Source organism: Leptinotarsa decemlineata, unplaced genomic scaffold (assembly GCF_025532065.1).
Source record: "Leptinotarsa decemlineata unplaced genomic scaffold, Ldec_3_MD MMD2_tig00004307_RagTag_RagTag, whole genome shotgun sequence".
NCBI lineage: Eukaryota > Metazoa > Arthropoda > Insecta > Coleoptera > Chrysomelidae > Leptinotarsa > Leptinotarsa decemlineata.
In genome coordinates, this window is record NW_027412606.1 from 3,454,218 (window position 1) to 3,479,077 (window position 24,860).

A 24,860-nucleotide genomic window follows, 5' to 3' on the forward strand; every position below is an offset into this window, starting at 1 on the left:
TATAAAATTTATTACAGATGCAGAGGGTGTGGATGGCCGCTTTGTTCACATACCTGCCCAGGTCTCAAACAGCGTCTAGGACATACAGATGTAGAGTGCTCCACCCTCAAAGACTGTAACTCTTCTTATTTTTTGAATTACGAAGACGTATCAAGAATGAGGGTTCATCTTCAGGCAATTGTTCCCCTTAGATGTTTGCTTTTGAAACGGATTGATCCAAAGTCTTACAATCTACTGTTAGACATGGAACATCACAACGATATAAGACAGAATATTCCAGAAGTTTGGAGTGCTAACCAAGAAAATGTTGTGAATAGGATTATTAGGGACTGGAGATTGACACAATTCACTGGAAATGAGATACACACAATGTGTGGTGTGTTAGAGGTATTTTAAAGTATTCTCATATTTTTGATATTTTCCTCCAATTTTTAGAGATAGTAACATTGAATATTTTCAACATGATATGAAAAGAAACTTGTGATAACGGAAGAAAAGTGTTCGTTTAGATGAAAAATGAAAGAAATAATATCAGTTCTCACTTACGTGCAAGTCGTTGTTTTCAAATATGTATACCGGGTGTCAATGAATCTATTAGACAAGTCATAACTTCTAGACTATTAGGTGTATCAAAACGAGATTTGGTACAGATAAATGGTATGTGGAGAGGATAGTTTTCACATATTTTTCACTTTCCGGTCACTTCCGGTTTCAGCGGAAATGGTTCCGGTTCTGAATTTTTAAATGGAACACCCTGTATATTGTAACATTTTTGGATTTCTGAGACAATTCTGGATCAGAAACTGACATTTCCGGAAGTTTTTCAGCCTACTTGATTTTTTCAGAGTCACTTTTAAAATTGCATCTAGGTGGCCATGATCGGACGTAAACTAATCTATGGACCTCAGGTGATATCAGAAAATTGCAATAGCGAAGTTTTAGTGACTAGTGTGTTGAATATGAATAAGACAAGTTTACAAAATAACATTTTCGTGTCTAACTATTATTTTTCAAATGGCGACCATTTTTTGACAAGCACTTTCCGAAAAAAGGATTTTTTGACAAATCTAACGATACTAATTTATTTGCGATTGGATTACAAATAAGAACATAAATTAAATATTACTGAGGAAAATACTCGATACAAATTCATTTACTTTTGTCAAGGGTGCCATGGATAGGAATGATGCATAATACTTTGCGGTTATTTCCATCAAGTCCACTTTGGAGAACAAAACGCTCACCTAGGTTATGACAGTGACATATGCTTTATGAGCAGAAAGTAGAAGTTTCTCTTGATTGAGCTGCTGAGTTGTATGCTCAGAGATATCCCAATCGGCAACACCCATCTCATCAGTATTTTCCCTATGTTGAGAGTCGTTTTAGGCAAGAGGGAAATCGAGACGCAGAACAGAGGTTTGTCATAAATGAGGAGACTGAGATTAACGTTCTTGCTATGGTGGAAGTTGACAAAACGGTTTCTTTAAGAGAAATTAGTAGAGAAATGCAGATAAGTCACGAATCAGCAAGAAAAATACTGAAAAAGCACGGATATCGAGCATTTAAATATCAGTTACATCAACATTTGTATGCTGACGACGGCAATAGAAGAGTAGTATTTTGTGATTGGTTGCTTCAAAATCATAGAGTTGACCCAAATTTTATCAACTTCATTCTATTTTCCGACGAATCACGGTTTACAAATAATGGCATGTTTAATAAGCAGAATTATCGGTACTGGGCCCAACAAAATCAACATGCAATGAGAGAGGGCAATTTTCAAGAAAGGTTTGGCGTCAATGTCTGGGCTGGTATCGTTGGAAACAGAATAATTGGTCCAATATTGTTTCAAGGTCAGTTAACAGGGGTTAGATACTTGGGTTTTCTTCAAAATGAAATCGAGGATCATCCTAATGATAATATGCCTTTAGAAGTTTTACAGCAAATTTACTTCCAGCAAGATGGAGCACCACCCCATAATAGCAGAGACGTACTTGATTTTTTAATAGAGCATTTTAATAATAGAGTTATTGCAACCAACGGTCCAGTACGGTGGCCTGCCCGCTCACCGGATCTGACTGTGTTAGATTTCTTCATTTGGGGATATGTAAAAGAAAGGGTCTACTATGCAACAGCCCCAGCCACTCTCGAAATTTCAGAAGAAAGGATTCAACAGGCATTTAGAAGTATATCGCCTCAAATGTTACAAAACGTGTTGAGAGAAACAATTGAACGAGCTGAAATGTGTCTTGAACAAGGAGGGATGCACTTTGAAAATTTACTATAGTGGAATTTTCAAGAACTTAGGATATTGCAAAAAATCTAAGTGCATCGCTGAAATTATTAGTTAAATTTGTTAAATTTGTTGATCCAATCGCAAATAAATTAGTAACGTTAGATTCGTCAAAAAATCCTTTTTTCGGAAATTGCTTGTCAAAAAATGGTCGCCATTTGAAAAATAATAGTTAGACACGAAAATGTTATTTTGTAAACTTGTCTCATTCATATTCAACACACTAGTCACTAAAACTCCGCTATTGCAATTTTCTGATATCACCTGAGGTCCATAGATTAGTTTACGTCCGATCATGGCCACCCAGAATTGTCTCAGAAATCCAAAAATGTTACAATATACAGGGTGTTCCATTTAAAAATTCAGAACCGGAGCCATTTCCGCTGAAACCGGAAGTGACCGGAAAGTGAAAAATATGTGAAAACATTCCTCTCCACATACCATTCAACTATACCAAATCTCATTTCAATTCTCCTAATAGTCTAGAAATTATGACTTGTCTAATAGATTTGTTGACACCCGGTATAGATCAAAGAGGAAGAATACTCTTCCTCTTTGATCTATATCCTCTTTGGGTGTCCAATTTCCATGTTTTTTGAAATCCTATTTTTTCTTCAAAGTAATGTCAATAGAAAAATGTGAGGTGAATGCATGTTCAGTGACTGCAGACTTCTCGGTCTGTCCCAATCGGCAACTCAGCTTCTGCTCGACTAGGCGGGTGCCAATGCTCCTTTTCGTCTGACAGCTCTAGCTGAAAAAAGGCATAAAGTCAACTATAACTGGCAGAACAGCAAGTATGTCTCTTCAAGATCTTGCCATTAGGTTCAGGGTCACTAGGGGCTACCCTCAAGATAGGGCACTATCACCCCTCCGATGGTCGCTCATGGTGGAAGGTCTGCTTGATTTCCCTGACAGAAGAGGTTTGCAAGCTTATGCAGATGACTTCGGACGTCGATTTTCACAGTGTACTCCAGCAAAACTGTGATAGTCCACTTCACCAGGAAGAGGAATATGGATACTTTTACTCAAGTTTCTCTCAATGGTGTAGTTATTTCATTTGCATCAAGATGAAGCATTCAGGTATTGTCCTTGACTAGTCGGAATGCTCACTTGAAAAAAAATATAAACAACGCCAGACTGTCTCTAAGGACCTATCGAAGGGTTTGTAGTAAATCTTGGGTCTTGAGTCCCAAACAAATCCATTGGATATACGCGATGAGAGGTCAAATCAAATACGGAGCAATTATCTAGTGGCTGAAAGATTCAAAGCAAACGGTTCAGATTTTACTTTCTGGTCTAAGGATATAATAATAATAATAATAATAATATCGTCTTTATTCGGGAAATTCGGGAAATTCGAAGAAATGATATATTAAAATATCTTTCTTACTTGAACAACACGAGGCGAGATTTAGCCTTCGACTACTCTTACATTTAACCCCCTGATGCTCATAGAGTTGATTATACCATATGGCCCTATAAATTACAAAATTAAAAATAATACCAACTAAAAAACCAGACATTACTAAGTTTGTTCGACCGACATTTACCTACATTATTCAATGTGCAGATAGTAAGGATTTTTTTATAAATTTTTAAATGCTCTCAAATTTGAGTCCCTGTACTGAATAGGGATAGAATTGAAACTTTTAATAGCAGTATAGATAAAGCTCCTCTGGAAAGTAGCTGTCGAATGATGTCGACAGCTACTTTGTGAGTAAGCTCTTGTCTCTTACATTAATAGAATGTGTATGAGATCTAAGAAGTAATCTCCTTCGATCAATATCATTTTCATTTCTCATCATTTCATAAACATACATGGATAGATGAAGTCGTCTACGATTTTCCATATTGAGCCTTTCTAACTCTCTTAATTTTTGAGATACGTGGTCATACCGACGTAATCCGTAAATGAATCGTACGCAAAAATTCTGAACCTTTTGAATCTTATATTCATTACCAAGACAAGTACATACAAAAAATCGCAACAGGTAAACTGTGAGAGGACAAGGGTTTCACACAGAGTCTTGCGCAAATTCAAATCAAGAACAGACCGGTTGCTGTAAAGAGTTTTCAGTGAAGTGAACGTTTTTTTAAGAATGCTATTTACATGAGATTTGAAACGGAGGTCGTTGTCTATTATTGAACACAAGCCTTTCGCCGATTCAACGGCCATTATTGATACGTCATTTTGGTAAGAAAACTAATATTTTTGACTTGGACGAATTTAATGAGTTATGAGAGGCACTTTTTTCAAATATAAGTTTGAGATCATCATTCAGTATATTCTGTGCATCATTCAGGTTTTCTTTAGGAAAAATAATTAATAACTGCGTATCATCGGCATATGCCTGAACATTGCAAGCGGTTATGGATTTTAGAATATCAGCGGTGTAGATAATGAAAAATTGTGGACCGAGAATACTTCCTTGTGGTACTCCCGCTTTTCTATGCTGTAGTTAATGAGATGAACTATAAATGGATCAATGAAAGGGCTGCAGTACCTCAACATGATTATACATATATCATCTATACCGTATGCTGTACTTTTTATCTCAAATAAAATGTCATGAATCTGTTCAACGGTAGCCATTTTGAATTCAAATTTAGGTTTATTCGCCTGACAAGAATGACTGTCATAGAATTGAATTGCTTCATTACAAGTTGAATCGCAACATTCCACCCAACTTTGAGAAAAATAATTATTTATTACTTCAGGATCAGATGATTCTTCAGGAATTGTATTACTCTTACCTCTCACAACTTTGAAAAACCTCAAAGTATTCCAAACTCTCCTACTGTCAATGACTCTACAAAAACTATTTGAATATGTTCTTTTTTTCGTTTCTTATCGAGGAGAGGGTGAAGTTGCGCAATAGTTTATATCTTTCCCAGTCTTGATGGGTTCTTGTTCTTTTATATTTACTCAAAGCATTATTTCTTTGTGACATTAAAATTTTAACATTTTGAGTCATCCACGGAGCTTTTGGTTAAGTAACTCTAGCCATCAAAAACACAATGAGAATGGGGATCCTTAAGGACCTCCATTCTTCTCCATATCTTCCTTGAGAGAGAGGCTAGATAAGCAAAGAATTGTGCATGTTGCTAGTTACACAGAACATGATTATGCAATTGCAAAGTGTTATAGACTGCTGGCTGACTCTGGAAATCACCATTTCCAGAGACAGCCAGCCTACCAAATGCATTAGGCGAACATCTGGAAAACTAACCTCTGTGAAGTATCTTGCAAAAATTTCTGTCGGATATAATTCAATATCCAGCGTGGTATTAGCTGAAAAAGTAATTGTTTTTCGGCAGGCATTTAACAGAACTGATGTTGTAGGTAGTTCGGAGAGATGAATGTTCTAAAATTGCATTTCGAAATATTTATTTCCTTATACGTATGTATCTGTCCTTTGTTTGAAGGTAATTGACAATGTTTCATGAAGAATTTCACTAGTTTGGACTTCATTTGTCTACTATATAAAATGATTTGAAATCCCTGAAACAACTAAAAAAGAAGAATTGAAAATGGGTAGCTGAAAATAACAATTATATTAACCAAAATAAACCTGAAATGAAATAATAGTGAAATAAAATACAAGTAAATATAGAACAATTGAATAAATAAAAATAAAAAAATGAAAAAAGAAAGAAAATAAAAATAAAAAATTGGAGAGATTCCAAGTCACGTTAGTTCACGACGTTTCGATTGTTAGTATCTACAATCGTCTTCGGGTGATGACTGGACTGATTCCTCCGAGAGATGACTATTTATAGGTCGTTCGAGTACTTTCACTCATCCCCGCTTTCCATTTTCCGCTTCACTGGTTCCGTGAGAGATGACCGTTTTGGCGGGAGTTGGCCATTTTTCGCTTGATGATGGGTTTCCATATGTTGCGTATTTCTACGCTGGCTTGGCTGAATACGTTATTGGACAGCATGTATGCGGCTTCCTTGAATTTTCTCCTAAACCAATGTTCCTCTCTGTGCAAGATCTCAGCTTGGGACCACTCGATGTTGTGTTGATGGGTCCAAACATGGTCTGCTATTCCTGATTTGCTGGTTTCCCCTCGCTGTGTGTGTTTCTTGTGCTCGGCAATGCGAACATTCAATCTACCTATAGAAGTATTCATGGAATTACTAGGATGTTGTGTACGTAACTGTTATTTCCAACTGAAGGACGAATTCTTTACACAAGATGAGGGACTGCCAATGGGATCGCCACTTTCACCTGTCATAGCCAACATATATATGGAGTGGTTTGAAACTCTAGCCATTGGAGAACCCCACAAGAAACCTCGAGTCTGGTTGAGATATGTTGATGACACCTTCATGATATGGAAGCATGGGAATACTGAACACATCAACAGCGTGAGACCTTCCATCAATTTCACAATGGAGAAGGAAATCCACAATGAATTGCCATTCTCAGACGTTTTGGTGAAGAGGACCGACACTAAGTGGTAAACATCTGTATACCAAAAACCCACTCATACGGGACAGTATCTGAACCACGAATCCAACCACCATCAATCGACTAAAAGAGGAATCATGAAGACTCTAACAGACCGTGCTTTTGGGCTCTGCAATACAAAGAAAGGTCTCGAGAAGGAACTAGACATCATCAAAAATGATCTTCAACGGAATGGATACTCCAAAGCGATGGTAGAAAAGACTTTGGCTAAAAGACAGCAGGAGCCTCGCAAGGAAGAGAAGCCGTCACAACCAGTGCTTGCACTTCCCTACATCAGAGGATTATCGGAGAGGATAAGAAGAATTGGTTCCAAGTACAACATCAGAACCTTCTTCAGATCCGGTAACACTATCCGTAGCAGCCTCACGAAAACCAGGCAACCAATCGCGGACTGCGATTCCAAGAATTGCATTTACCGGATACCCTGTGAGTGCGGAAAATCCTATACTGGTGAAACTAAGAGACCATTGAATGTTCGCATTGCCGAGCACAAAAAACACACACAGCGAGGGGAAACCAGCAAATCAGGAATAGCAGACCATGTTTGGACCCATCAACACAACATCGAGTGGTCTCAAGCTGAGATCTTGCACAGAGAGGAACATTGGTTTAGGAGAAAATTCAAGGAAGCCGCATACATGTTGTCCAACAACGTATTCAGCCAAGCCAGCGTAGAAATACGCAACATATGGAAACCCATCATCAAGCGAAAAATGGCCAACTCCCGCCAAAACGGTCATCTCCCACGGAACCAGTGAAGCGGAAAATGGAAAGCGGGGATAAGTGAAAGTACTCGAACGACCTATAAATAGTCATCTCTCGGAGGAATCAGTCCAGTCATCACCCGAAGACGATTGTAGATACTAACAATCGAAACGTCGTGAACTAACGTGACTTGGAATCTCTCCAATTTTTTATTTTTATTATTTCATTTCAGGTTTATTTTGGTTAATATAATTGTTATTTTCTTTTTTAGTTGTTTCAGGGATTTCAAATCATTTTATATAGTAGACAATGGAAGTCCGAACTAGTGAAATGTATCTGTCCTTGATACGGTCTTTAGACACGTTTTGATCTCAATTATCTATGATGTTACGTATAAAAGACATGTTTGCTGTTCGTCAAACAATGCATAACAGAGAAAATTTTTCGTTGTACACTTTCGCCAAGTGATGAAATTCTTGTTTTTTCGGATGCTAAGAGTATAACTTTATACTGCAATACGTTCCTCAAATGAGAAAATTGTTTTGCCTTCATTGCAGAAGAAGAAGAAGAATATATTTATTGAAATAGGTAATCCTAATACACAATATTATATAAAACATATTACTAACATAGAAATTGAAAATAATCATATAAAAAAAAACTTGAAATGAAGATACAGTTCAAAATTGGAAATAAAAATTTTTTGTTTGAAAAATAACGACATATGCTATTAAAAATACATTGCAATATTGGTGCAGCTCCAATACAATGATAAAAAGCAGAAAACAACATACAAATACTATATTTATTAATATTATCTTACCAAGTATTATTCTATCTATCAATGTGGATGGATTGCAATAACTGTCTTTTAAAAATACTCAATGATCGACATGGCACGTCTCCTATTTGTTCTGCACAAATGCAATTAGTATGATGTCTTGTGGCATATTTGTGCACTTCTGAATTTAAACTAAAAAATTCAGAAAAATATGAAGGTGATGAGTTATTCATGTTATATAAGCTGCATGCAATTCAAAGCATTACTTTCTTCAAGGGCGAAAATTTTCCTGGATCTTTACCAAGTGTAAGTCAAGTAGATTCAAAAATAAATTGCATAAATAAATGATTTGAATGAGTTCCAATATTTTCAAAATGATCAAGTTGGCGTGGGATAAAATTCATTTCGATAAGTTTCTCTTTCAAAACTCATTCAATGAAAACATTTTTTGGCAGTTATAAATATCTCAAATGATACTTTTATCTGTTCCAGGTGAACTGTTTTGAAATAGGACAGCAAGGGGTCAACATAAGAGGACTGTATCCTACAGCATTCCTCATGGCACACGACTGTGTACCAAATACCAACCACACAGATGAAAATATCAACTATAGGCTTACTGTTCGTGCTTCCACGCACATTTCGCCAGGATATCCAATTACGATGAGTTATGCATATACACTGCAAGTAAGAACGCTTTGATGTTACTGAATTAGTCTGTTTCCTCAGTTAACAGATGAAACATTTTCAATAGAAAAATGTGTATTTGTTATTTCTTGAAATTTACACGAATTTCGTAAACTGCCGGCTTCCCTTTATATATTCTCTTTGATTTGTCGAGAGTCAATTTCTACGATCATGTAATTCATAATGAATCAGTGGCGGCTCGTGCATTGGAGAACAGGGGTGGCTAAAATCCGCCGGAGCGGAGGCGCGAAAATTTTTTAGGGTGCCGCACCTATTTAAAGCAAAATACGTAATATTTGCATAAATGCAAACAAAAATTGTGTATTGCCGAAAATTATACGTATAAAACTGACCATTAAAAAACAAAAACAAGGAAAAAGGGTTGTCTTTGAGTTATTTAATATAAATGAACTCTTCTCAGTCCATAAATAACACTTTTCTCTTCTAATATAACAGTTTTGTTGAAAATTGCTACAAATATTTTATCAGCATAAGTACTTAATTATGCTTATAGTATGCTGTATAGTATGCTGCAAGTAAGAACGCTTTGATGTTACTGAATTAGTCTGAGACACTGTTTCCTCAATTAGATAACAGATGAAACATTTTCAATAGAAAAATGTGTATTTGTTATTTCTTGAAATTTACACGAATTTCGAAAACTGCCAGCTTCTCTTTATATATTTATTCTCTTTGATTTGTCGAGAGTCAATTTCTACGATCATGTATTTCATAATCAATCAGTGACGGCTCGTGCATTGGAGAACAGGGGTGGCTAAAGTCCGCCGGAGCGGAGCATACAAAAATTGTGTATTGCCGAAAATTATACGTATAAAACTGACCATTAAAAAAACAAAAACAAGGAAAAAGGGTTGTCTTTGAGTTATTCAATATAAATGAACTCTTCTCAGTCGATAAATAATAATGCTTTTCTTTTCTAATATAACAGTTTTGTTAAAAATTGCTACAGATATTTTATAAGCACAAGTACTTAATTATGCTTATAAAAACAGGTCTAAAAGTAAATTTTATTGTCCAGCGAGAACCAACGGGGAGGTGAGAGCCGTGTCTTGCCAGGAAAGGAAAGGAAAGATGGGGTAGGAAGGAAGGTTGAATCTGGTTTGTTTAGGTGAATTCACAAGGCACCCGCAAACTACTTTTAATCGGCGGTCATTCAAGTTCAATATAGTCTGCGAGGGTCCCGTATTTTGAAAAGTGAATTGAAAGGTGTATTTTGTAATTTTGGATAGGAAGGAAAAAATAAAAAAATAAACTTAAAGTAAACAGAACATTCGTTCTTAACCAAGACAAACAAAAACTAAAAAAAACAAATAACAAAATAAAAATAAAAACAAAAACATAAAAATAAAATTCTTTGCTTGAGTTACAAACTGTAATAAATAAAACATAACTCTAATATTTGGTAATATCTTTGGTTAAGTGCTAAACTTAAATAAATAAAATATGTATTTTTATATACATTATATAGTATATATATGAAGTCTGTATATAATATATACAGATGAAGTCTGTATATAATATATACAGACTTATATGTATAAGAGTAATCCTTCTATTTTTAAAATTGGCAAAGTAGTCAATTACTTCGTCATGAAATCGGGAGTAATTGTTTTCTGATAGGCGTCAGTCCATTCAACCTACTGTGTTTAAATTTCATTTCTTTAGATTTAATACTGAATTTAGGGCATGGGCATGACAATGCGTAGAGAGTGCATGAGGAGCTATGGACTTTATTTTAGTTTGAAAACCATTCAAATGGCCGGCCATGACCGCAGCCCCATCATAGGTTTGCGCAATTAACTTTTGCCTAAACTTATAGGTGTCACACGTACGTATTAAAAAATTAAACAAATCGCCAGCTGTGCGCCCAGATGAAACATCATGAAAACCCATAAAACGTTCTACCACATTACCATCTTTGACATATCCAAAAACGTTCGAAAATTGTGATGTACAGGTAATATAGGTATTTTCATCAATTTCCCATGCAAAAAAAGAAACACTTTCAATCTCCTTGCTTATATTTTCCTTAATAATATATGCCACACTGTTTACAGGCTCATTTAGGATGGTTTTTGAGGTGCCCGAAAAAACGCTACCGTTTAAAAAAGTGCCAAATTGTGAATCATATTTGCCCCATAACATTAAAAGTTCCTTGTAATTGCCGCGATTAGTCGAATCTTCGGTTTCATCGTGTCTGCGAAAAGCTAATTCTTGGGAACCCAAATAAATCGTAATATCGACAAGTCTTTCTAAATTCGACCGATTATCCCTAACCTGTTGCTATATTTCTAAAGCTGTTGCTATATTTTGTTTGCTAAACAATTTTGATTTACATATGCTCCATATATGCTCCTTAGGCCTTTCACGCCCGCAGTGCGGTGAATAACCGCCAAACTACGACGTATACATCATACTTTGAGTCAAGGCGTATTGCTGACCACAAGCACTGCCTTGATAGGATACGAATGCTAGTAACTGCCAAGAAGTCACTAGTGAGGCGAGTGCAAAGTATCACGAAGAACCTCAGGTTTCGCGATAAACCTTCTCGCTTTTTCCAAGAGCCTCTACATGTTGTGGATAATCCGCCGACCACTGATCAGGTGGAATCATTCTGGAAAAACATCTATGAATAACCGCAACTACTCAACATAGACACTCCAGCCCTAGCGCAGGTCGAAGCTTCTAGCAGAGAGCTTCGACAGCCTGAGCTCGATGAACAGCGCAACCCGGTAACCCCGGATGACGTTCGAAGAGCCCTTGTGGGTTCCAATAACTTTGCTGTTCCAGGCCCAGATGAGCTGAACACCTATTGGTGGAAAAAACTAACAAGCACCCACCGCCATCTGGCCAGAGTTTTCAATTCATGGCTAGACGGAGGGCAGCCGACTCTGGATTACTTACATTCGTGTAATGAGTTGTTCACAAGCATCTTATACACACGATTACTCAACGCAGTTGACCCAGTGTTCGAACGGATATATGAGCAGAGAGGGCCGAAGAGAGGAGTCGCTGGATATAAAGAGAACCTGCTTATTGATACATGTGTAACGCAGGACTCGATACAGTATAAGCGTAACATCTCTATGGCCTGGATTGATTACCGCAAGGCATTTGATACAACATCGCATGAACTCATCTTGCATTTTTCAGTTGTCTTGTGGTACCCGACAAAATAGTGAGATGCCTTGAACAACTGATACCACTCTGGTGGACTTGCTACACATTTGGTCAGGATAGAGTCCAAACAGGATTCGTCACTTTCTATTAGTACTCAACGGATCAATTTTTCAGAATACTCTAAAAAGGCGTGAACACCTTTTTGACAACAAATTCTTCGAGTGCTTCTGCGAAAGATGTTCCGACCCGACAGAAATGGGAAGCTACAGCGGAGCGCTCATTTGTCCAAAATGTAAGACTGGTCTAGTTCTCTGTGATAATCCTCTGGATCAAGAGTCATCTTGGAGTTGCAACGACTTTTCTAAAAGTTGCCCGGGGTACACCATCACCTCTCGGTCTATGAAACTATTACTGAACAGGTGAGTGGAATAACATTTTTGTGCGTTTCCATTAATTTGCATGTACAGCTTGTCAAATCTAGGAAGCGATCTCAAAGTATCTTCTTAGGACCTTCCCTAAGATGCATTAGGAGACTGTTTGAGGGAGAGAGAGAGAGAGAGAGAGAGAGAGAGAGAGAGAGATAGAATTGTCAAGTCTCTTCCTAGTTTTGACAAGCTATATCTGTGTTGGTGACAGATTGGTCCGAGATTATAAATATAGAATTATGTACGCGATGCATCAAGTGTTGATTGTTTTCGTTGAATAAAGAAATTGTTTTCTTTATTCCAATAATTTGATCTGTCCATTTAATATATATTCAATTTTCAATACTGAAAAATTCATTTATTCAGTACAAACTGTCGATGACATAACTTTGGAAATTCTCTCTCATCCAGAGAAAATTCTGCAACTCAAAACCTCAATGCCGTGTTTGCTTGATTTGAAAGCTATGTCAAACTTTTTTTTTACATCATATTTGATTTTTGCAAGTTTATATATCAACGTCAAGATGTTGAGTTATATTGAATATGTTCATTTTTAGCTTCTCCCTAATTTTTGATGTGACTTATAGCGAATAGCAGATAGCAGAAGATTTTTCTTAGCACTTTTTAGATGATATTTAAAAAATACCCCTTCAGCGGAACAAAATCAATACCCAAAATTAAAAAACTATAATAAGCTGGAAACCAGTTTTTCTGAATTCGTTTTTGATTGTATTTTTTTGTTTACATCAAAAATTTTAATATAAAAATTATTTCGTTCATTCAGCTTTCATTATTTGGATTATTTTCTCCTTGTATTTTATTCAATTTATTTATCTTGATCATCTATTTTTATTTCAAATCTGTTAATCTTTCAAAGAGTAAAAGTTTGAATTTCCATCATTGACCACAACTATGAAACAGTTTCAGAGGTGATTGACGAAGTTATGTAAAAATTCGTTCATTTAAACTTATGAAAAGAAGCGAGTTGAGCGACACCAAAAAAACATTGCTTTAACAGCATATTAAAGCAAAAATATACAGGCCGTTTCTTTTATCATGTGGTAACATTGCTATATTCTAAACCGTAACAGATACGAAGAAGATGGAAAAAAGGTAACTGCCATCGGGAACAATACAATGGTCGAAGAAAATTTACGGGAACTCTCGCCCTTCTCGAGTTATTCGAGGAAAACCAAAAATTCTGTTTTTCGTTTTTATCGAATGGAATTGTTAATTCTGAGAATATCAAAATATGGAAAAGAAAAACGTTATTGTATTCGAAATGTACTATAACGATGTAATAATAAATAATTGATGAAACGTTTCGTGTCATTATGGCCACCATCAACTTTTTTTTATACGTATCTGTCTTTTTTATTACAGAACAAATATAAATGCTACAGAATATGCAAAGTTCATCACCTCAATGAAAGGGATTACGAAAGGAAAGTATGATTTGCGAAGCGCTTAAGACGTAGAAATAGGGAAGTTGGAAATATTTGTGAAAAAATAATGTGGACGGACGAATCAAAATTCACCAACAATGTTTGGTTTAACAGGAATATCCATTATAGGTGGAATAATATAAATGAATATTTACATAGGGAATCCAATTTCCAAGAAAGGTTCCGAATAAATGTTTGGTTGGGAATTATGAGAACAAACATCCTTGGACCTTACTTTTACGATGATCATTTAAATAGTGAAATGTATCTTCATTTTCTATTCAATGAATTCGATGACTTTGATTAATTGCCACAAAATATCCGTCATGAAATACAATATTTTCAACAGGACGGCGCTCCTCCGTATAATGCAGCAATAGTAAGGGGACATTTAGATGCAATATTCCCAAGAAAATGGATCGGAAACATTGGACCAATTAACTGGCCAGCTCGATCTCCAGATCTTACTCTTTTAGATTTTTTTGTCTGGGGATGCATAAAGGATGAGGTTTTTTCAACACCAAGTACAGATATCGACCATCTCGAACAAAAAATAAGACATGCAAGTATTAGTATTACACTTATCATGCTAGAAAATTGCCACAGAAATTGCCTGGACTGACAACCTATGTGCATTCAACAAAGATGTCGTTGTCAATTCGAGCATTTAATGTAGATTGCCATGTAGCTTTGATTTTCCGTATTGGTTTCATTTTTCCCAAAAGTTCATGATAAATTAAAATTTTTTTCTATTTGATTGTTGCCGCTGATGATGGTGGTTATTTCAAATGAAACGCTATAAAAATATCAAATGTGATATACTCTTGGATTGTGAATTTATCGCTATATCAATATCTGTAATAAAAAGACAGGTCCGTATAAAAAAAAAAGTTCATGGTGGCCATGTTGACCTAAACGTTTTATCGAATATTTATCATTACATCGTCATAGTACACTTCGAATAAAATAACATTTTCTTTTTCCATTTTTTGATACTCTCCGAAATAACATATCCATTCGAAAGAACGAAAAACAGCATTTTTGGTTTTCCCCGTATAACTCGAGAAGGGCGAGAGTGCCCGTAACTTTTCTTCGACCATTGTATTATTCCCGATGACAGTCCTTTTTTCCCATTTTATCGTCTTCGTATCTGTTGCGGTTTAGAATATAACAATGTTACCACATGATAATAGGAACGGCCTCTATAAAAATATTCCGAAACGGCCCAACTGACATTTAAGAGTTTTGTTGTGTATAGTTGTTGCTTGATATGAGAATAGGTCATAAATTATACATCATTTCGCTAGGTGATAAGGGAGTCCATACCCAAAGAAAAAATTTTCCTGACCAACATTTGCTTCACATTTTTTATCATTCTGTTCTATTCTGTTTTCTGTTTATCCGTTAACCAGCTGTCGCACCCCTACGAACGACAACCCTTAGAAGTCGTAACTTGTGCGAGCTAAGGATTAACGAGGTCTTACCTTTTAACGTGTGATTCCTTACCTAACGTGTGAAGTATATTTTTCTTTTTCAGGATATCGCAAGAGGTTGAACAGATAGACTGTAATGACATAAATGCAATGGAACTATTCCTGGACAAATATAGAAATGTTCTTCATCCTACCCATTACCTGTGCTTGGCTGTTAAAATTTCATTGAGTCAGCTTTACGGAAAAATAGAAGGACACTTGATACACGAACTGACTGATGAAATTTTGCTAAGAAAACAAAATATCTGTAAGGAGATATTAACTGTCTTCGATATTATTGAACCAGGTTTTACAAGAATCAGAGGTGAGTACTTTCAACTGTTTTTTTTGTATCGAGATGGAAAAGCAGAAAACCAAAACCTTTATTTCCCGTTTTTAATCACTATTGATAATTACATTATACTTGCTTTGGAAATAAATCTAAACGACAGTGGTTTGTTTCCCCAAGATTTTTATGATAACTGCAGTAAATTTCGTCTCAGTTTACTCGTACACCTTCTATTGTATAAATAAACTTTCAGAAAATATAGTAAACCGGGGAAAACTAGGCCAACAAGAAGTATAAAACATTTCTGCTTTTTATCGGTTATTTATAGATTCCACTATCCAACGCGTATACTCGTACATTCACTTAGAGAAATTATATAGAGTATTCCATTAATATAATGATAATAATATATGAATTTATTCAATTTTCAGTACAAGGATCAGTCAATAACAATTTGAACAATCTAAACCCACAAAGGACACCCTGTGCGTGGGTATTACTGATTTATTCACAATATTCACATTATAAATCAGAACAGTGAGAGTAAAATGGATTTGACAATTCAGGTTATGAAAATGTAAAGATGTGGAAATCTTAAATGTTAGAAATGTTAAAATGTAAAAATATAATCATGTAAGAATGTAAAAATAAAATGCAAACAATTAAAAACGGTAAATGTTGAAATGGAAATGCAAACATGTATAAAGTATAAGAATTGCAACAAATGTTAGGCTGTAAAATATCATACAAATATTTGTAAAATAAATGTCCCACTTTACTAGTTCCCATTTTAGTAGGTAGTTTCAACAGTGTTCTTACGTGGTATAAATAATAATTTTTGTGGTGAAGGAACATTTACTAAGGCCTTGCCTGGGCGTGGGTGTTCTTTCATCGTGTATGGTTGTTGAATAATTATACGTATAATATCAAAAAAAAAGAGTGGAGTAGTGAAATTAGACATTGAATAGTATTCAACGAAATTCTTTTTTTTGTGGAGGTACATCGCTTATTTGATTCAACCCCAGCCACGGGGATCTTGTTTGAATTGAAAGAGGTATATTTTTTAGAGAGTAATTGTTTCGAAAGTAGTGTTTTTCATGTTAATCAAAGTTTATAGGAAAGTTGTTATTTCGAGAGGGATTTTTCTTCCAGTTTGTGTCTGAAAGTTAGTCCTTTGCACGATTCACACATTTTTGTAGAGAGTATTATTTTGAAATTTCTTGAGGTTCATTGGCGGTAGGTTCGGATACATTTCATTAAACTTTCTACATGTTCTGCTGATAATTTTGTCACACTGTCCAAAAATAATAAACACATTCATAAGAACTTCGTTTGAATAGTTTTGTTCCATCGTTTTGAAGGTATTCGCAACTTCTGAAGTGACGAAAATGTCGATATTATTAGGAGAATGTCACAACGCTACTGTCGAATAGTAATCATGGCCTGCTTACCAAATACCGAATGGAAATACCATTCTGAAGGGACATTTTCACAAATAAATGTTCATAAGTCCGAAACTTGACTAGTTAGGTATAGGTATGATATACATAGAAAGAAAGCAAATTTCAGCAGCTTTCCGAATTTTCAATAATACACAGGGTGTTCCATTTAAAATAATCAAATTTCAGCAACTTTTTCAAGCAAACGAAAAAACTGTATTTTTTTACCACCCTGTATTGAAGTAACGGAGATTAGGCTGACGTGTGGGAAGTGTCCAAGTATTACCTAACTCCAAACCAAATTTCGATATCATAGTACTTCTTAACTAAAAGATATCGGCATTTTTAGAAGTCATGATTTTCGAAGAAAAAAATTGAAATTAATTTTTATTTCGAAAACGGTAACAGATAGGTATAGGGAAATATCAAGAAAAGTTGTCGGGCAATTGTTGGAGATTCCAAAAATAATATTATATACAGAGTGTTCCATTTGAAAAATCAAAGTTGGTACTGCTTTCTAATAGAAGCGGCAACACCGCATTGTCGAAAATATTTTAGTTGGCTAGAGAATGTCCGAATATGCCCTCCATTGAATTTTCAAAGTGATCCGTTGTCTGGTTCACCAGAAACGTCTAATGTGCCATCCACCGTGAATCAGCCTGTATTGTGGTATTACTTTCGACAAAATATCATACCCTTGGAAAAATGATGTTGTTTTTGTTACAGGTGTGACTCTTTACGAACTTCATGCCCCCATGATGATTCTGCTCACCAGGCAACTATCAGAAAAATCTTTCTCAAAGGCGGAACTGAAAAAAAAGCTGAGAGAAATTGTCAGGTACCTTGCAGAAGCCAGTCTTATTTTGAGTTATGAACCTGAAAATTCTGCAGAAGGAAATATGGGTGTAGCAGCCAAAGAAGCTTTACTCCAGATTCACGACTGGGAAAAAATTGTAGGAAAATTTTGATGTACCTGCAAAGGAAATAATCAGGTGTACATACAGATGTTTTGAAAATATATTTTGGTTAATTTTTATCGATTAAAATGTTGTTTAAGAGTTACCATCATTAATTTGTCACCATCCCACAAATGTATTACCCGTCACCTTGAAAATGTTAAATACGGACCTGTACTTTTTGTAGACATTTTTTTTATAGATATTAGACATGAAACATGGGGCAGCTAAGTTCGTTCCAAAATTGTTGAATTTTGACGATCCAGATTTGCTTACAAGGGTATTGAATCATAAGTATACAGGGTGTTTCAAATTCGATCCTCACCATTGGGATCTTGGAAACTATGAGAGATACGAAGATGGTTAAATCGGGACAAAGTTACGCATTTACCTGACTAACAATATGCCGTTGAGAAAGTTCTGAAATTCGAGTATCCGGAGATATGCGGAAAAAACTGAAATTACGTGAAATGGTTTTTATTTCTTTCTGACTTTATTTTTCGAAGGATTCGAAAATAATATTTGAATATTTATGTTTTGAATAGAACCAGATTTTACCTTTTCAATGATGTATCACAAGTTATCATTCTTATTCAAAAAATTGGAGATATTGAAAAAAAATATTCTTATCATAATAGGGTTTGACTTCTAAATTCTTTTTAAAATTGACTCTCAATTTGTTACACTCAATGACATTTTGTTATTATAGAAGTCATTGATTTTTTGTCAAAAAATGGCTTTCATGAATGGAGAAAAAAGATATGATACAAATTTTTAACAAATACGATAGAAACAGTGTTAGGGCATCGGAAATGTATTCAAACTTGTATCCCGAAAGACAACCAGATCGAACTATGCTCAAATTGATGGATCAAAATCTCACCGAGTTTGGTTAATTTCAAAAGCCGAGAGAAAAAAAATAGAGACACAATCAACAATCAAAATTTGATAAATGAGGTGCGTATTAGTGTATGAATAAGACATTGTGTTCTTTTCAAAATAGAACTTTGAACAAATAACAATAATTAACTAAAATGTATAGACAAAAGTAAATCACAGCAAATGCTCAAAATGCTGGCCTCCTCAATCTTCCGAACTCTCTAACAATGTTGTGTTGAAAGTCTTCAAAATTTTGATATTCCCTCTGACCATAAACTCTATTTTTCAGTGTTTAAAAAAAATCTGTTTTTCCGTTAACCAGCTGTCGCACCCATACGAACGACAACCCTCAGAAGTCGAAACTTGTGCGAGCTAAGGATTAACGAGGTCTTATCTTTCAAAGTGTGAATCCTAACACGGGTACCTCATAAGAATGTATCCATGACACTTAAGTCTGGAGACCTTGCTGGCCACCTCACCGGCCCATTATTCCTTATCCATTTATCACCAAACCTTTCAGTCAGGTAATAAATACTCGTCTGGTAGTGTGCGGTGGAGTGGAGCACTATCATGTTGAAATCAGATGTCGTTATAATTAGCCAAAGGTAAATCATCCAAATAGTCTTCGAAAATCGACATTGAAAACTGGTGATAGGTTTCTTCATTCAGAATTCCGTCAAATAAATGAAGACCCAAAATTCTATCTTTGTGAATTGCGGCCCACACGTTAATACTAAATCGCACTTGAGATCGAATATCTCGGAACTGCCTGAGGTTGTTTATGCTCCAAATGTGTTCGTTATTTCAGTTGACTATCCCACAATTCGTAAAAGTGCTTTCAAAGCACACTCGATATAACGCCGAGCCCTACACAAACGATAGTTAAATATTCTCTACAAAATAGTAAGACACTTTAGGAGATTCTGTCCTAGGCAGACATTTTTCTTCAGGTAATTGTAATAAGTTTGTCAGAATTGATTGCCAAAGAGTAGATTGCTTGAAAATGGAGGGATCACAATCTTTGCCAAAGCTTTCAACATTAACATACTCAAAACGATATTTTGAATCATCTACTGCGAGTAATACTACAGAGTAATAGTTTTTGTAATTGAAAAACATGGAATCACTTCTTATCGGGCAATTTATACGAATGTGCTTGCCATCAACAGCACCTATGCATTGTGGAAAATTGGCATTTTTTTCAAAATCAGCAGCAATGGTTTCAAGATAATCTTTAGAGAGTTCACATATACACTCATTTTTCATTACTAACCAGATGGTTTGGCATACGTCTTGTACTATTTTCCTTGCAGTAGAAATCCCAACTCTGAAGGAGTAATGTAGGTCAGTGAAGGTGCACCCACTAGCAAGATATCTAGAAAAAAATGGCTTAGTATTAGTATCATGCTTTATGAAGAGGTTTTCAATTCAACGCTAATTAGAACACCAATCAAATATTTTATTTTTTATTAAAACACTAATGTGAAATAATTGTTTCAGAAAAAGAAGTAACAAAGAGATGGGGAAATCTTCGGGATGCGTTCTCAAAGTCGAAGAGGAAGCTAAAAGAGTATAAGAAAAGTGGAGCTGGTGCCCGTAACATCAAGAAGTAGGTACGTCTATGCTGACCAAATGCAATTTTTGAATAAATTGTTCCAGACGAGGGAAATTGCAGAAAGTTTAGAAGGTAGAACGGACAATAATGAAGACGGAGATGTTGATACTTTACCCAAAGCCCCACTACCCACTAAGGAGACTATCCGTGAGAACCCCAAACCACGAGAACAGAAACGACATCGCCAGCCTGATGAGGTTGAGCTAAAAAATGATAAAAGCATTAGAAGAACCACCAGTTAGTCTTTCAAAGCCGTTTCCCACATTTAAACAATTTCAACGATAGTGAAATTTTTGAATTCCAAATGGGTGTTTTGGAAATAATTTCTAAAATAAAGAACAAACGTAACAACATACTCAACCTCAACCCCTTCCACCGCAAACACTTACTTACTATCCTTACAACAATCCGTTCCCTCAGCATCAATCATTTTCCACATCACTAATGTCTAATTCCAATCAATTCAGCGCAAGTAACAGCTTTCAACCACAACAGCCCCAAGCTCAGTCCCCAAATCGCCAAATCCACCAATTCGCCAATTCACAGAATCGCAATAACAACGATTCAAACCACCAGCAGGCATGCTCTTCGAAAGGACAACCACGTGAACATCGACAAGAACAAACCACTGCACAATATTATAAAGGTTTTGGCCGTACTTCATTATCCACATCTACAGAGACCTTTCCATCGGCGAGCCCCTCCCCAGCTGGGGAGGGGCTCGCCCCTATATATTTATATATATTTATATATATATATATATATATATATATATATATATATATATATATATATATATATTTGTTATTTAATTCAGTTATTAGCATGTATATACATTTTTACGTTAAACTGTACAATAAAATTAAATTACTTTTGATAAAACAACTTGTGTTTATTTGTTCTCTATACTTTCTTGAATGGTACCTCAAACTCGCAACTATCAGAATTGTTTGGACTTCTTGTTTTATTGTGGTAGGCATGGTAGGCATCTTGTGGTTATATTTATTTTTTATTGAGAGAAAGCATTGAATTATTTTATATTGATTTACTACTTACCTCAATGTTAGAGCAAGCCTTTCTTGTCAAGGAATAGCGTTTCTCATTTTGGAATTCTGATGTTGGATTTCATTTTTCAACTTCTCATGGAATTCGTCAAAGGATGCAATAGACATTCTGAAGAAGTTGAAAAACTTACTATCATCACACCTCAATTCTTCAAAAAGAGTATAGAATGTTCCCGTGTGTTCTCTGCTTTGATTGACAGGATGAATCCACCAATAGCGCTAAATCCCACGGCGCTCAATACGGCGATACAATAACCACATAGCAACAATTCGTTTAGGATTCATTATTGTTTCAATTTGATCAGCCTTCTCGTGTCACGACAACAAAGCAACTGACCGGTGAGTGTGCAAGCACCCACAACTAATAAAATATCGGCCGATTTTATACTGGCCGTCCAAAATCGGTGTGTGTGCATTTAGCTGTGAATGGCTGTGAATGGCGATCGTGATCGCGCCATGACTACCGATTATTTTTGGCCTGAATTGGAAAACATGGACTCGGACGATATGTGGTTTCAACAGGATGGTGCCACAAGCCAGACAACACACATTACAATCGATTCATTGGAGAGTAGGTTTGGTGAGCGTGTTATCTCAAGAAATGGACCAGTCAATTGGCCACCTCGTTCGTGCGATTTAACGCCAATGGACTTTTTTCTTTAGGGCTACGTCAAATCCTTGGTCTATGCCAACAAGTCGACGACGTTGGAAAAACTCAGAGCAAACATTGAACGCGAAGTAGCAGCCGTTATGACCGAAATGTGTGACCGAGTCATCGAAAATTGAGTATTACAAATAACGAAGACAAAGCAAACATCTTTAACAACCATTTCACAACAATAGGCGAAAATATGGCCAAAGAAATAGAAAATAATTATTTACTACCGGACGAAATAGAGAAACTAACTCAACTGCGATCCACGTACTTAGCTCCAGCCACCCAAAATGAGGTTAACCTTGCCATTCCCAAACTAAAAAATAATTGTTCACCAGGACCCGATGGCATCACTTCAACAGTCATAAAAAACACCTATATCCATCTACTAGTACCTCTCACTCATCTCATAAACCTCGTACTCAATAATAGTACCCTACCCAAATAATGGAAAGAGTCTATCATCACCCCAATATACAAATCAGAAAAAGGTATCGTACTGACTAGTTATAGACCCATCTCATCCATAAACAGCTTTGCTAAAATTTTCGAATACTGTCTAAAAGAGAAACTGTTCAATTATCTGGATGGGAACTGTGTGACTATGGAAAAACAATTTGGTTTCAGGAAAATCCGAGGCACTGTATCGCACCATATACTGATGAACAAGTTATCAGACAACGGAGTAAGAGGTCCAGTGTTAGATTTATTTACCATCAGTCGCCTGAATGGAAGGACTCAAAGAGTAAAAATAGAAAAGGTATTAAGCAAACCCTCAATAGTTACGACAGGTGATCCTCAGGGTACACTACTAGGTCCATTACTTTTTCTCATTTATATTAACGACATTTGCAAAATGGAAAATTTCCAAGGGAAAATAATATCATACACAGATGACACCGTTATTATCTTTACACATTATGAGTGGTCAGAGTTGTATCGCACTGCTGAATATGAATTCATTAAAATACATAAATTACTTACTTTTACTTACTTACGTTACTTTCTCACTTATAGAACCGGATCAACCCAGACTTGATTATTTATTCTTGCATAATGAATGCTGCTCAGAAAGGAATGATAACTGTAAGTGTCCAAAAATAGCGAAAGTCTCAAAAATCAAATATCTGGGAATAATACTGGACCAGCACATGAGGTGGAATGATCACATTAATTACCTTGTCAACAGAGTAAGAAAACTTACTCATAAATTCTACATTCTCAGAGATATTTTAAACAGAAAAGTTCTACTTGTAGTTTACGACTCATTAATAGAATAAGTATTGCGTTATAAACAAAACTCAAATTAGAAAGATAGACGATTCTCCACATCAGAATTGTATCAACTAACGAACCTTTAAAATATTCGCAATTTATATATCCTACAAACCTTGATTTGGACATTTAAACAAAAACCTCAACAATATGTTCACCAATCTGGGGCCACAAGATATACCACTGACCTCACACTGAAAGTTCCTAAATTCAGTAAAACTCACACTCAAAGAAATATCCTTTATTTTGGCTCAAAAATGTACAGCAGCCTCCTAAACGAACTGAAAGAATGTAAAAATCTTCATAAATTTAAAGCAGACTCAAAAGCATATATTCTTCAATATAGCCATCTTCAAAATACTTTTTTTTAAGTAACACTGTTTGATTCTATTTCTCCCCTGCTCAACTCTTTCAACAACAACAAAAAAATGTATATCTCTGTTCACACTATTATGAACAGGATGAGAGTGTTGGTAATACTGCGACACAAGCCATTATGGTTTAGGCAGAGGCACTAACACAAATCATCTCATTATTTATGCATATATTTGTATTGTATTTGTATGTGTATGTCATAATTGTATATCATACTTGACGTCTGTACAACTCATTATTAGTTTAGTTTGGAAATGTTGGAAAGTTTGGAAAACGTTTTTAAACATATTTTTTTTGAACAGTTATATAGACAATCATAATGATTGACAAAATATTATCAATTATCAATATTGATTTAGTCTACACTTCTGTTATAATTGGAGCGTTTAATGTACTTTGTCATGTAGAATTGATTTTCTCTATTGGTTTTATAATAACACCTAAACATTTATCTCAAATTGTTTGCGTTTTATTAAAAAAAAATTGTCAAGTCCTTATTGGAAAACCCTATATACTGTCTTTTTACAAATCTATCCCCCAACATGAATCGCCATATACATATATCCTATACAACACCATTTCATAAACTTTTTTGACAATACGGTATGAACTTTAAGCGTAATGCATAACGGCCTCTACGAAAAGCACCACAACATCGACCCGAAACCGTTGCATCAACTTCGATTCCCTCCATAATAAAGGACACGCGCCGTGAATAAAAGTAGCGCGCATTTTCATTCGGCGATTCGTGAGAAAAGGACTGTTGGGAAATATCAAGGTAGGCTATCCCCTTTCGCCCTGTATACTTAAGTGTACCGAGATTTTGCGCCTGTGCAAACCCATCGATCACCGATTCAGTAGGGTAGTTCAGCACCCCTTGCCACACA

General features: G+C 35.6%; 1 protein-coding gene across 2 annotated transcripts in view; it reads left to right on the plus strand.

Annotated features, from left to right (window-relative positions):
- Positions 1 to 18,212, plus strand: part of LOC111516048 (SET domain-containing protein SmydA-8) — a 43,530-nt gene extending 25,318 nt beyond the window's left edge. For both annotated transcript variants that reach the window (XM_074178774.1, XM_074178773.1), the window contains exons 5-9: positions 18 to 387; positions 8,749 to 8,943; positions 12,259 to 12,503; positions 15,492 to 15,751; positions 17,881 to 18,212. In XM_074178774.1, the coding sequence (XP_074034875.1) occupies positions 18 to 387; positions 8,749 to 8,943; positions 12,259 to 12,503; positions 15,492 to 15,751; positions 17,881 to 18,122 (1,312 nt within the window). In that variant the 3' untranslated portion in view covers positions 18,123 to 18,212. The remainder of the gene's footprint in view (positions 1 to 17; positions 388 to 8,748; positions 8,944 to 12,258; positions 12,504 to 15,491; positions 15,752 to 17,880) is intronic.
- Positions 18,213 to 24,860: the final 6,648 nt, after the last annotated feature.